Source organism: Fistularia commersonii, chromosome 35 (assembly GCF_037954325.1).
Source record: "Fistularia commersonii isolate RoL2024-O1a breed Wild chromosome 35, RoL_Fcom_v1.0, whole genome shotgun sequence".
NCBI classification, from domain to species: domain Eukaryota; kingdom Metazoa; phylum Chordata; class Actinopteri; order Syngnathiformes; family Fistulariidae; genus Fistularia; species Fistularia commersonii.
Genome location: NC_141318.1, coordinates 4,343,364 through 4,356,640, shown reverse-complemented (window position 1 = coordinate 4,356,640; position 13,277 = coordinate 4,343,364). Strand labels below are relative to the sequence as shown.

The window sequence follows — 13,277 nt, the reverse complement described above, 5'->3', positions numbered from 1 at the left end:
CAAATCTATTCCCACAGTGACCTTGATGAATGTGTGAATGAGTGAAAAATCACACACACACAAGGCAACAAAGCTGAGTTGTAGCCTTTATTTTTTGGGGGGGTGGAGGAGTGTTATGTGACCCCCCCCCCAACCCCTTCCGGAACCAGAACCAATAGCGACAACCATTTAAAACATTTGAATGTAGTGCTTATAAACATTCACCCGGGATTTGGACTGGCATCTGCGGCGACTGTGGGAGTGGGAGTGGGAGTGGGAGTGGGGGCTCGATGACCTTATAAGCAGCCGTGACGCCCGGTCCATCATGGAGGGAGCTCGAGAGAAATAAGAGCAGATTATTCAAAAGTGAAAGGTGGTGGTGGGGGTCCGAGTCGGGGGGCGAGGGGCCGGCTCATCTGGCCTGATCCTAGCCAGCCCTTCTGATCACGTGCGAACGCTTCATCGTGCACACACACGCCCCCCCCCCCCCCCCCCCCCCCCCCCAGAGGAAACACTCCGACGCAACGTGACCCACGGGTGGATTCTTGTCCTGATGTTTTACATTCATAAATACAGAGCGCACGCGGGAAATATACACGGAAACGTCATTAAAAGATACTGGGTTTAAATAAGAGGTTCTAGATGGAGGGCACGGGACATAGAAAATACTGCGCGAATAAAACAAAACGAGCAAGTCTCCCGGTGCTCTCGGGACAAAATCACGGACAGCGAGCGCAGAGCACATGGAGATACTTTAAAAGTCTGACTTTCAATATCAATACAAACAATTCCCCTTTAAAAAAAACAAAACAAAAAACAACCCGACGTCCCGCCACTCGTCTGTAGTGTTAGCAGCGCGGGGAATTATCCTGGATCCAGATATTGGCACCTGCTGGACCACGGCGAGCCTCTTCAAACAAAACAAACAAACAAAAAAAAGAGCGCGAGTGAACGTACATCCACAAGATGGCGCCGGCGAGCGCAAAAGAGAACAGAGAACCCACTCAAGCACGGTCACCACGTCACCAGGGGGGGTTTGGGGTTAAGTTCATGTCCGGTCAGGTTTGCCGGTTGCCCTCCGGGGTCCGTCCCCTGGCCCCGCGGCCTCCTGGCCTGACGGGAGAGGTCACTACGAGATCTTACAGTTCCCCTTCGAGGACGACGAGGAGGAGGGCGAAGGGGAGGAGGAGTTCTTCGGGGGGCTCTGCGGGGGCCTGAAGGACTTGGACCGCTTCAGGCTGTTGGCCTTGCTCCCGCCGCCGCCGCCGCCACCCCCCGCTGCAGCGCTGTTGGCCACCGAGTAGGAGCGTCCGTGCATCATGACGGCGTTCATGCCGTTGGCCATGGAGAAGGACTTGAGGTGGGACTTGATGGCCACGGGGAGGGGCAGCTTGTCGATGAGGTGCACCGGCGTGCAGGAGACTATGGAGCGGCAGCACAGGTCCTGGAGGCTGAAGACTGGGAGGGTGAAAGAAGAGAAACTGGATGCTTGTGTCGCTCACACTTGAGATGCACGCCCTTTCTGCCACAATATCACTCTCACGTTTGATGCTTTTCTCCCACAATAGCGTCCCAGCAAATGTAGCTCGGGCGGGTCACACGGGTGTAAAAGTACACATCGACGTGCGTGAGGTACTTTCCTGCGTTCTGCTTCTACGTCACCAGCACCACCCTTTCATGGGTGTGGGTAAATTTGAAAAGTAGGTGAAAACAACATCAGACAAATGGGAAAGGGGCTTTTTGTTGGAAGTGCAGCCGTGGATGTGTGGAATCAGACGGTGTGCGTGTGTCGCTTTAAAAGCTGGAAGTGTGTAATTAGTGAGTGACGCAGATCCATGATGTTTTTCTACCTTTTTCTCTCTGTGTCTGTGACCTGACCCCAGATCCCCTTACAACACGCAGCCGCCCGCCTTCCTGCCCCCCGTTTCCTGTTACATTCTTTTTTTTAACTCGCTGTCAGTAAATGCACTTTGTTACGGCAGAGGAACGGGGGTCGTTTTTGCGATGCAAAGCAGCGCAGACGACAGAAAGGCTGCAGTCGGCTGCTGATGAGGTGAACCCTGTCACGCTGGTGTGCATTCCAGCTTCCACCGGATCCGGATTCACGTAAATAAATTACCCGAGGTTATGGTCACGGACCTAATCGTCCTCAGGAGGAATTCATTTGCACTCAGACTGACTTGGGAGCAAGAAATGAGTCTAATGCTGCTTTGAAATCTTAATTGTGAAGAATTTCGATTATGATTAACAAAGGGAGCGTCTCTTATCTTATACATCGGATGCAGACGGTAAAATACTATCGAGCAGCTTACCTCTGTTGGGCCTCCAGAATTTTTCCATCCCGTGCCTCATCAGCACGATGCGTGAGAGCTCCGTGAAGGACTCAATAACATTGAAGTTGCAAAGGGGGCTGACCTCGAAGAAGGTCATGCTGTTCTTTTCTGCGTAAGCCCTCGCTTGCTCCGTCGGCACCTGGCGCTTGAAAGCCAAATGAAGGCGATTGCCGACCAGGATCCGCGGCACGCCTGGGGCATGCTGTGCGAAAAAACAAGAAAATAAAATAAAAATGGTCCTGAAAATCTTTCCCGATTAAGTACCAATAGTGTTAGGGACAAAGTCGTCACCTCGTCAATTTCCCGGATCCAGCGGTCAATGCCATCAAATGACCAGCCGTTTGTGATGTCGTACACAAGCAGGATGCCCTGTTGAGCGAAAGTCACACAAGTTAGCAAGTTTTCAGAGGTGCATCAGAAGGAGAAAAACAAAACAAAACTTCCTGAAAAGTACCTGCGCACCCCTGGAGTAAGACCTGAAGATGGTACAAAATCTCCCCTGGCCTGATGTGTCCCTGTTGAAGATGCACAGCGTGTTACAAGGCTGCAGACACATGATAGCACAGACAAAGTAAAACTTCTTACCATAATTCTAGCTTCACTCTTCTCCCATCCAGCAATATTGTGGTAGTCTTGTAGTCAATCCCTGCATTTTGATATCCCAGGTTAGTGTTATTTCATTTTGGGAAAATCCGAGTTTTAACCATATGCGAACATCTGCTCACCGCTGCTGTAGGCATAAGGCGACTCCACCGATCCGTCTTGCAAGCTATCCAGGATTTCTCCCTTCCCGACATCACTGTCTCCAACCAGCAGAAATTTCAGCAGGTAGTCGTAACTCTTGACAGGACTACTCTGGGTGCCCATCATCCCACGCATTGGATCCGGTTCCTCGGAGAGCCTGCGGAGCTCGCCAGCCGTCCGCTGCTCTTCAGATTCAGTTACAGGTTGCTGTAACGTTAGCGATCGGCTACCTTGTTCTCCACCTACGATTTACGGTGCACGGACGTCGCACTTACCCACGTACATCCTGAAATAAGTGAAATTAACGTCCCAATTCCCGTAGATTCCACACAAATCGACTTATACGCACCGGTAAAGCGAGTCACGGTCGATTTCGCGTTGACGCTCGCATAAATAATCAAAACAACCCTAGCTGCTAGCTAGCTAATAAGCTAACCAGCTAGAATGGACGCCGCTTTAGACAACAAACGCTATTAACGCTCCCGCACACTATTTGGTTTATACATACAAAATAATGTAACGACCCAGTTGAAATTATATCCCGTATTTCATGAAGTAAATATGTCATCGGTGAATACAGGGCTCGTGAGCACAACGCTTAGCAAAGCGAGCTGTGGTGGAACTTCCTGGTGATGACGTCATGACTACGTAACATCCGGCGCAAAAGAAAAGCAACCGCCTGTTGGAGCTCAACAAAGAGCCGAGAAAACACGATTTTGCGCTTTGCAAACTGACAATTACGGTATTGGCCTTTGGTACCGGATCACGAAATAAACAGTAACCAAATATTCTTCACACTACATTGAGAGCTTTCTTTTTTATGCATTATAGTTTTATCATAAAGGAAATGAATAGTTCATCGCAATCATCTAGAAGCCTGGGAGATATTTCTACGCTTACCAGCTGTAAACACATTAAAAGGACTTCTGATTCTTTCTTCATCATATTTGGCTTTATTTTTCATCAATCCAGACATGGCATTGTGATGAAGACCCCGTGATGCCTGCAGCCGTAATTTCTAGAGCGACATTCTCTTTGGGCTTTTACGACAATCTAATAACCTTTACATTTTCCAGGGGGGATACAAGAATGAGCAATAAATCACAGAGGCTTCAACGGCGCATTCAAAAATTCAGTCGTAATACATTTTGTAGTGAGTCACTCTCTTCGCACATGCATTTTTATTTGACAGAAAATAATTTTCTGTGTAAATCTATTTCTTTCTCAGCCCCACAGAGGGGATCTATAAAGCTGAGTGTTCTTCAGGTTTCCAAAAAGCAGACGCAGGCAGAGATATGTCATGAATTCATTCCTCCCCCCCCCCAAACATCCATCCTCCTCGTCAGGAAAGGCAAACAGGAAATGGCGGGGAAACCGAGGAAGACGTGAAGTGACGCGTGATGGGCGCTCACTGAGACGGAGGCAGAAAAGGAGAAACGCCGACCCCGAGCTTCTCAGATTTATTGACCTCATTTGAAGCAGCCTCAGACCACAGAGGCAGATAGATTACATGAAGTTTACCCTGTCATTTTCTCATAACCTCCTTATAACCCTCTAATAACATGTTAAACTCACATTACTCGAGTTAAATTCTCTTTTTTTCCATCAGCTCCATATGTTGGAGCTCTCTCAGATGGGAGCAGATGTTTTATGAAGACAGGGTCACCATGTTTCTTCTCTTTGTCTTTTCCGGATTTTGCATTCCTGCATCATGTTAGTCCAAAATGAATAAATAAATTAAACTTCACTCAAACTTCTCCAGGTGGTTGAGTGATCATCTGTTTCCGGGCAATCTGCTCTTTTTTTTTTATGTTTCGAGAAGCCCGGCGTCGCAGACCCTTGACCTCCGAGGGCATCGGCTTGAGAGTTTTCCAAGATATGGGGTGTCGATTGGTTAATTCACGAGGCGAGACCTGAGGTACGAGCGCCTGGGACGGACATTCGGCCGCCGCTGTCAGACGTCACTCAAAGCTTGTCGGGGGCGGATTGATCATTTTAAAAAGAGGAGCGACGTTCGCTCCGTCACTAAATGAAGTTTAGTGAAGTGTGCACATTTAGCAACCACAAGTGTGTAGCCCAGGGGTGGGCAATTATTTTGGCTAGCGGGCCACATTTCTTATGTAATTTTTACGCACGGGCCAACTTGGTGAACGAAATGAAAATTGCAATTTAAAAATGTCAATTTTTTGGCATTTTATTGCAATTTTAAAATCATCAATAATAATATAGATGTACCGACCAACATTATTTTGGAAAAAAAAAAAGGATAAAAAATTAAAAAGGAAAAAATAAGTTTCTGAATTCAATATTGATTGAAAATACTTGATGAAATATTCAAAGAAAATAGTTTGGCGGGACAGATGCCCAGGTCTGGTGTAGCCAGTGAATTAAGCGATAGAACACCAAATGAAAAACTTCAAGGCAAATACACTTAAAAAAAAAACTTCTTTACATTCTCTTTTATAATGTATTATTATTTTTCATACATTATTTGTTACTTATAAAGTACATTTTTATTATTTAAAAACACGTAACATTAACTGGAACGTATTAATCGCGTTTTCATTCATTTCGATGGAGAAATTGAATCTAATAAATGAGCAAAGTGAGTTAAACTCATAAGTCAAGGTTCTACTGTATATTTCTAAATGAGCACCTCCTCACATGATTTCCCAGAGCTGCTCCACGAGTTCGCAGCATCGTAATCGCGTATCAGCAGCGGGGCGTTTCTGAGCATGTCGCGGAGGTGAAGGAGGGCGTCTCCGTAGAAGCTACCGCCGTCCGCAAAGGCACGGAGGAGGTTCAGCGGCGCGGCGTGGACGAGCTCGGCCGGAAGCTCCATGACGCTTCGGGCCCGCGGGTTCCCCACAAGACCGTGGAGCAGCTGCTTTTTCTCCAGGCCTCTCTCCACGAAGCCCAGCAGGTCCCTCAGCCTGCGGGACACCAAGTCCGGTCTCCACTCCCGCGGCGCCTTGCTCAAAAGCAGGTGCGTCAGCGCGGCGGTGAAGTGATCCTCCTTCAGAGCGGTACTTCCTGTCAGTGCCGTCTGTCGCCTGTGGAGGTAAAGTGCGATTCTGAGAGCCTGGACGTGGCAGGCGTTCTCCGGAAGACGGCGAGAGATGCTGTGGAAGAAGAGGTTTTCGTAGGCCGGCAGCGACAGCGCCCAGAGATGATCCCAGCAGCCGGCGGGCGAAGGAGACATGTAGAGATTGGAGTTCGATCTCACCACCGGCCTGAGGGTGAATTCCATCTTCCTGCCTGATTTGGATCGGACCGCCAGGGCGAGCGAAGCATCCGCGCGGCTCACCGCGACCTCCAGCTCGCACCGATACGAGATCTGCGCCCAGGCGCGTCTCGCGGCGCTCTCCAACCACCGGCACACACGCCATTTTGATAAGAGACGTCCGTTAGTCGCGTGGTCTTGAGCATCGCACAAAACCGTGATCCCGGCGTCCGGGCCGTCGTCGTCGCCGCCGTGCAGGAGACAGACAACGTCCTCGGCGGCGGAGGACTGACAGTGGCAGCCGACGGGGACTTTTCGATCTTCCACCAGTTCTATCTGACCCCAGACCGGCGTGCCTGGCGGCGGTCCGGGCTCCTCGCCGCCCCGAAGCCGACATTCAAACCTGCAAGGCTTCTTCGGGGAAACGGTGACAACGATGTCAGAAACCGTGCGAAAATCCACCTCCGTCACCAACCCGTCTCGTTCGCAGATCGACCTCATCGATTTCAACAGATAACCCACAATAGCTTTTCCTTCCCCCGCCTCCGCCGACAACATGTGTAGACGCTTGGAGTAGAAGCGCCGTAAACTATCGGCGTCCGGCAGCGGCGGGTTGGCGGCGGAGCCGGCTCCTTCCTGAGGATCGCCCCTCGCATGTTTCCAGAAGAACCGTATCATTGATATGACTGAGAAGAGGTTCCACACGTAGAGGAGGTGAACAGCCTCCTGCTGTTCTGCTGAACCTCGGCTCCGGGTGTCCGACCCTCCCGGGTCACGGGTCGCCTCCTGCTGGAAACCTTCCCTGGTTTCTTCCCCCGGTTGAATCATAGAATTTTTGATTTTAGTCCCGCCTCCATGAACTCCTTCTTCCATCTCCTGTGAATCCCCATGAAGACGCTTTCTGTCGGCACGCTCCATTTCCCGCCGGCCACGGGACGCTCCCCGGTCCTCCTGGCAGACGCCCCCCTGCTCCGGCACGCCGGGCCCGTCTCTCGGAGACGCGAGGAGGCAGAGGGCGACCATGAGCACTCGCAGCACGTCTTGCATGGCGAGGGCGACTGTCAGGGAACGGAGAACTCATTACCCGCAAGAAAATTGACTCTCTATATCATTTTAAAAGGACATTTGCATTTTCGCTCCACAAAAAGTGATAAAACGAGAGATTTACCGTCTATCGGGCGAAGGAGGAAGCAGGGGATGAGTGGCCGCAGGTTGAGCACTGTCTTCCTATTTTAGCTTTTGGGTTAGCGCCTCACTTCCTGCCCATGTGCTCTGCCGTGAACCCAGAGGAAAGACGAGCAACAGATGGCTGCAGGCGGAGATCACGAAAAACCTGTACATACAAATTTGTGCGTAAATATAAATAGCACGTATGTGCTTATGTGCATGTTCAGAAAGTGAAGTTGCAGGTTTTTGGATTTTATATCAGCAAGTGTTGGTAATATTAAGAAGTTGAAGCGGCTCACGCAGTACAGTGTGCAGTAGCACTCTAATGTGCACTGGCTGTAAAAGTGCTTCATACTTTTATCATTTTTCTTATTCATTATTATCATAATTATTATTGTTGTTGTTGTTGTTGTTGTTATTTTATATATTTTTATATTGATGCTTACATTTTTAATCTATATATATTTGTACACTTGTACACAGATCTTGTAGGAGCTGCTGCTGGAACAAAAACCAATTTCCCCGCAGGGATCAATAATCTTCCAAGGGAAGTTTATAGTCCGGCCCCCAATTTGAGCAAGTACATTAAATATCACAAAAATATCAAAAATCTGGCTTACTGCTCTATGACCAGAGCGGATTCAAAGGGTGTAAATGAGATTAATGTAAAGATTTATAGTGAAGTACAAATGAGTACTTTTTCTCCATGACATGGTGCAGATTGTCATCACTTGCTATGATTTTCATAAACAGACCTCGGTTGTCCCCGCGGTGCTGTCACAAGCAAATGGCTCCGGGTGTTTTGCATGTTGAGGGCGCCGTCCTTCGCCCTCGCCTTCGGAGGAAAACATGGGCGGGTGTTTTTGAGCGTCATGGGAAGCCTTTTCGAGAAACTCTGCAGAAGATCAGCAGCCATGGTGGAGCACAGGTGTGTGTGTGTGTGTGTGTGTGTGTGTGTGTGTGTGTGTGTGTGAGAGGGGAGGGGCTGGGCCTCGGCCCTCACAAAAAAGATTTTTTCTCTCTCTCTGAGGATGTGGGACGTCTGGACTAACCCTGCAGGTTCTCCGCTGACGGAAATTTCAACACCTGAGCTTCTGGCCTCCTCTCCTCGTCTTGCAGCGAGTAAGTGTTTGTTTTGATTTCTCAAAAGCTCTGAAAAAGCTACGTGAGGATTACGTGCTAACAATGAGCAATTATCTCATATAATGAATTACCACCAAACATGCACTTGGAGTCAGATAAATGACATTAATTTAAAAATTCATCACTTGTATCTTCAACTTCTCAGTGGAAAAAGATTGCAAGTCATTTTAAAATCGGTGAAGAACAAAAGATAGTAATTAACTATTGAGCTATATAAGTGTTATACACTCAAGGCCTTGCCAATGCTATTATAATGAATTTAACACAGGCATGTCGATATTTTCGAAGAGTCCCGAAGATCGAAAACAAGAGCGAAGTTGATTTGATCAAGAGGCTGTTGTTGCAATTCCCGCTCCGGCTGCTAGAAGGAGAACCGGTGGATAACAACAATTAGCGAGGGGGCAAGGTAGCGTTTTAGTGATGTGAAGAGACATGGTCAGGGATGGATTATGAGGGTGGTTGAACGCATCGCGACCCACAGAAGGATTCTTTTTCACGGACACGTGATAATCTCGGACACTTTTCGAGACAACCGCGGGAGTTCTTGCTCACCTGACGGTCCAGAAAGTGAGATTGACCGGCACGCTTCCATGCCGCGTCCTCCATTTTTCTCTCCGCAGGCCGAGTGACTGAAAGCCTCTCACGAGATGGACAAGTTTCGAATGATGTTCCAGTTCCTGCAGTCCAACCAGGAGTCCTTCATGAACGGGATCTGCGGCATCATGGCGCTAGCGAGCGCGCAGATGTACTCCGCCTTCGAGTTCAGTTGCCCGTGCATGCCGGAATACAACTACAGCTACGGGATGGGGCTGCTCATCGTCCCCCCCGTGTGGTTCTTCCTGCTGGGTTTCGTGCTAAACAATAACGTGTCCGTGCTGGCGGAGGAGTGGAAGAGGCCCACGGGCAGGCGGAGGAAGGATCCGTCCATCCTGCGCTACATGTTCTGCTCCATCACCCAGAGGTCGCTCATCGCCCCGGCGGTGTGGGTGTCGGTCACGCTCATGGACGGGAAGAGCTTCCTTTGCGCTTTCAGCGTCCACCTGGATATTGAGAAGTTCGGGAACCACAGTCTGCTCGAGGGGCTGTCGGAGGGCGAGAAGATCAGGCTGCTGGCGAAGATGCCCTGCAAGGATCTGTTCGAGCACCGGGAGATCCGAGTAGCGGCTTCCAGATACATCAAGTGTATATCTCAGGTGTCCGGCCTCGACTGCAACTCCTGTCCGAGAAATCAGACAAATACGTCAGATTGAATGCCATGATGTGTAGGGTCGGGGCGGGAACGATTAGCGTTTACTCTTATAGTCCAAAAACATGGAGGAGTTACATTGGAGACCTTAAATTGTCCAGACGTGATGGCATGGCGGCATCTGTTTAGCAAATGCCTTTTTAGAAGCCACTTTTACACGAACGTCCTTCTCTATATCGACAAATTACGTCATTGAATGGGCTCGCTAGATGGCTGCCAACTGCTCGTGGGTCATCCATGGGGGGTCAAATTCCAAGAGGAGTTTCCTGCACAGGATTAATAAAACTAAAATCCAAAAAGGAGGATGCTGATCAGACCCAATTTAAAAGGCAAAGTTAAGCCAGATCAGTAACACTGCATCGTCCATTTTTTTTGGAAGAGGGGGCCACTTCCGGCCAGGGCACCCCAGGGGCCCCACGTTGTGTTAGTCCGGCCCTGGAATGGAGACTGAAAAGCCATGCAGTGAAATTCAGCTTTACCAGATCCTAACTTTTCAACACAAATATGGGTCAATAATTACCTTTGACCTCATAATCAATTTTCAGCTCGGCAAGAGGGAAGGAAATGGGATGTTGATTACAGTAAATTAGCAGCAGACAAGAAGCTGAAAACACCTCCAGCACACACACACACATACACACACACACACTTTTTCAGCCTCGTCACCGGATGCGGGGACAGGGCGTCGCTTCATTGCCCAGTTGCTGGAAATGCAAAAAAAAAAAAAAAAAAAAAAAAAAAACCTCACTGCAGCTCAGCGAGGATTTACTCTTCACTTAATAAAAGCAAAGATAAGCCGACAAATGTATTATTCATGAAACGGGAGACTTATTTACAACCCCTCCCCAAAAACAGCCGCACTTAGGAGGCTCTTTGATCAGCCAGAGGCCAATTACGGCGGTTCTGGAGGAACCGAGCAGCCAAAGTGGATGCTGATATCCCAGGGATAATGATGGCGCTAATGAGGGGACGGACATGGCACTTCCTGTCACATGACTCACAGCAGCGCCAACGGAGGGGTGGGGGGGCAAAGGGTCAGCCGGCTTTTTTGGATTCTTCCATGTTCTTATGTTGCCCGCAAGGTAGTATTGTATTAAAAAATCTGAATTTAAAAAAATTGATTTAAAATAATCATCATTCTCACTTTTAATATTAATGATAATATCTCTTATGGAAAGAGTAGTTTCATTATTTTAACATGTGAAAAAGGGGGTTTGGATATGGCTGCAACTTTATGTACACAATGTTCATTTCTTCCACTTTTACTTTTTGTATTTTTGTGCAAAACACCTAAAGGAGGTCGTCCATTATTTTGGGTAGTGGCATGCTAGGCTAGGCTAATTTCGTTTGAAATATCTTTTTAACATTTTAAGCGGAGTGAAAATGGTTTTAATAAAAATCTGGATTATGCTTTTTTTTTTATTATATTTTGAATAATTACTATTGTGACTTTTCATAATAATGACAATATCTCATAAAGTATGAAGAATAATTTCTTGGATATAAAAAGCAGTTTTATTAATTTTGTTTCAATATGTGAAAAAGGCTTCCTGGATGCAATTTATTATTATTGGCCTTTTTTTTTAGTATTTTCATTTTCATGCAAAATACCGAACCCTTATTTTCGGTGATTACAAGCCAGGCTAAGCTTATTTCTTTTATAATGTTTTTGTAACATTTCAACATTATTAACTGTTATTAATAATGAATTAACTGATTATTAATATTACAGCAATAATATTCTTTTGTTGATATTTATACACAATTTCTTTCAATTGCATTCATACAGAGAGAAAGAATTGGTGAGGAAATGTCACTGATTGATAAAGTTTGATCGATTATAGACGTGGACATGCTGATGGATTTTTCTGTGCGACAGGCGTGCGGATGGATGTTCTTGCTGATGATGACCTTGACGGCCTTCATGATCCGGGCCGTCCGACCTTGCTTCACCCAGGCGGCCTTCCTCAAGACCAAATACTGGTCGCACTACATCGACATCGAGCGCAAGATGTTCGACGAAACCTGCAAGGAGCACGCCAAGAGCTTCGCCAAGGTTTGCATCCACCAGTATTTTGAGACCATCAGCGGCGAGATGCGCGGCCTGTATCGCCACCGCCGCCGCCGCCGCTCTGGGGGCGACGACGACAGCGACGAAGAGGAGAAGAAGAAGAGCGACGAGGAGCGGCTCCTGGGGATCAGGGCCCAGGACGATATGAATAAGGCTCTGTGGAACTGGCACACATGCAAGCCGGCGCTGGCTCTGAGACGGGAGCGGGAGGGCGGCGGGGGAAACGGCGAGGTGAACGGCGGGGCCAATGGGCTCGGAAACGCCCACGACGCGGTGAAAAGGGAACGGGCCGTGTATTACAGCAAAGTCTGACTTTCAAAAGGACAAAGCAGGGCGTCCAGAACCTCCCCTCCCTCTTTGTGCCTGAGCAAATACCAGGTTTTACAACTGGCAACCTCTATTGTCAAAGTTAGAAAAGCACTCTTTAGCCTCATGCAAGCAAGACTTAGTCAAACAGAACATTGTCTCTCATGAATAGGGAAAGAGATCTGACAGAGTTTACCAGCACTGCACGACTTAAACGACTGGCCGGGTCCATTTTCTATCTATTTCCACGCAAATTCAATATTTAGGGTTCTATTTACAATGTATATATATCCCATTGTCGCATTGGTGGTGCCAATAAAAAAAAAATGTATTCTTCGAAAGTAAGGGGATAAAAAAGCAGCAATAAAAAAACAAGAACTGGTCAATTTAAAAAGAGAAGAAATGGGAGGACAATATAAATAGATAAAAATGAAAAAATGTAAAACAATGTAAAAAATCTTGAATGAAGTGCTTTGGAATCATTGAGAAGGTATAATGATAGAAATATAAACAGGCCTGTGTGTCTCTGTTGCCGAATTCGCCGTCGGAGGCGAATCAGCCGTTTCAACAGAATTGGCTTTTCAGCGGGGTAAGTATGGAGGAGGGGGCTCTCCGAGGGTGGTCGCCCCCCACCCGCCGTGCTAATCTGGCCCTGCCATTATGTAGATTGACTGGGGTGGGGGTTGGTCGGGTTGGGGTACCCACCTTGTCACCGCGGGGTCACTTCATTCAGAAAACATCTGGTTTTGGGTGGAGTCCAGGCCTTGTTCTTACTGTTGTCACAACAACCACGGTCTGTCTGCTGCTCATGAATTACCCTGCGTGCGTGCATGTATGTGTGTGTGTGTGTGTGTCTGTGTGTGTGTGTGCGTGCGTACGCTCTCTCCTGAGTCTGGTTTGAAAAAAATAAAAAAGTCTGCAAAGCCTGAGGCTGCAGGAATTGAGGTTCTGATAGGAACGCACTCAAAGAAGCGGAAGAAACAGCAACTACCCATGGAAAAGGACAAATAGTAGATAAAGACATGTTGAAAGGCTGCCGGAAAGCGTTTGGGTGGGGGTATCGCT

General features: G+C 47.8%; 3 protein-coding genes across 3 annotated transcripts; 1 reads left to right on the top strand and 2 right to left on the bottom strand.

Moving 5' to 3' along the window:
• Positions 1-73: 73 nt before the first annotated feature.
• On the bottom strand, positions 74-3,677 carry LOC147213931 (ras-related protein Rab-40C-like). Its single transcript, XM_086142386.1, has 7 exons — positions 3,332-3,677; positions 3,038-3,241; positions 2,898-2,958; positions 2,767-2,827; positions 2,604-2,681; positions 2,292-2,514; positions 74-1,437 (listed from the first exon to the last, which is right to left on the bottom strand). Exons 1-7 carry the CDS (start codon positions 3,339-3,341, stop codon positions 1,109-1,111), a joined length of 966 nt encoding a protein of 321 aa, XP_085998512.1. The 5' UTR covers positions 3,342-3,677; the 3' UTR covers positions 74-1,108.
• A 2,023-nt stretch (positions 3,678-5,700) lies between these two features.
• On the bottom strand, positions 5,701-6,957 carry LOC147213930 (inositol 1,4,5-trisphosphate receptor-interacting protein-like). The gene has a single exon (XM_086142200.1). It carries the CDS (start codon positions 6,955-6,957, stop codon positions 5,701-5,703), a length of 1,257 nt encoding a protein of 418 aa, XP_085998326.1.
• Positions 6,958-8,379: 1,422 nt separating this feature from the next.
• calhm1b (calcium homeostasis modulator 1b) lies at positions 8,380-13,250 on the top strand. Its single transcript, XM_086142685.1, has 3 exons — positions 8,380-8,568; positions 9,210-9,782; positions 11,715-13,250. The coding sequence occupies exons 2-3, from the start codon at positions 9,237-9,239 to the stop codon at positions 12,216-12,218; spliced, it is 1,050 nt and encodes a 349-aa protein (XP_085998811.1). The 5' UTR covers positions 8,380-8,568; positions 9,210-9,236; the 3' UTR covers positions 12,219-13,250.
• Positions 13,251-13,277: the final 27 nt, after the last annotated feature.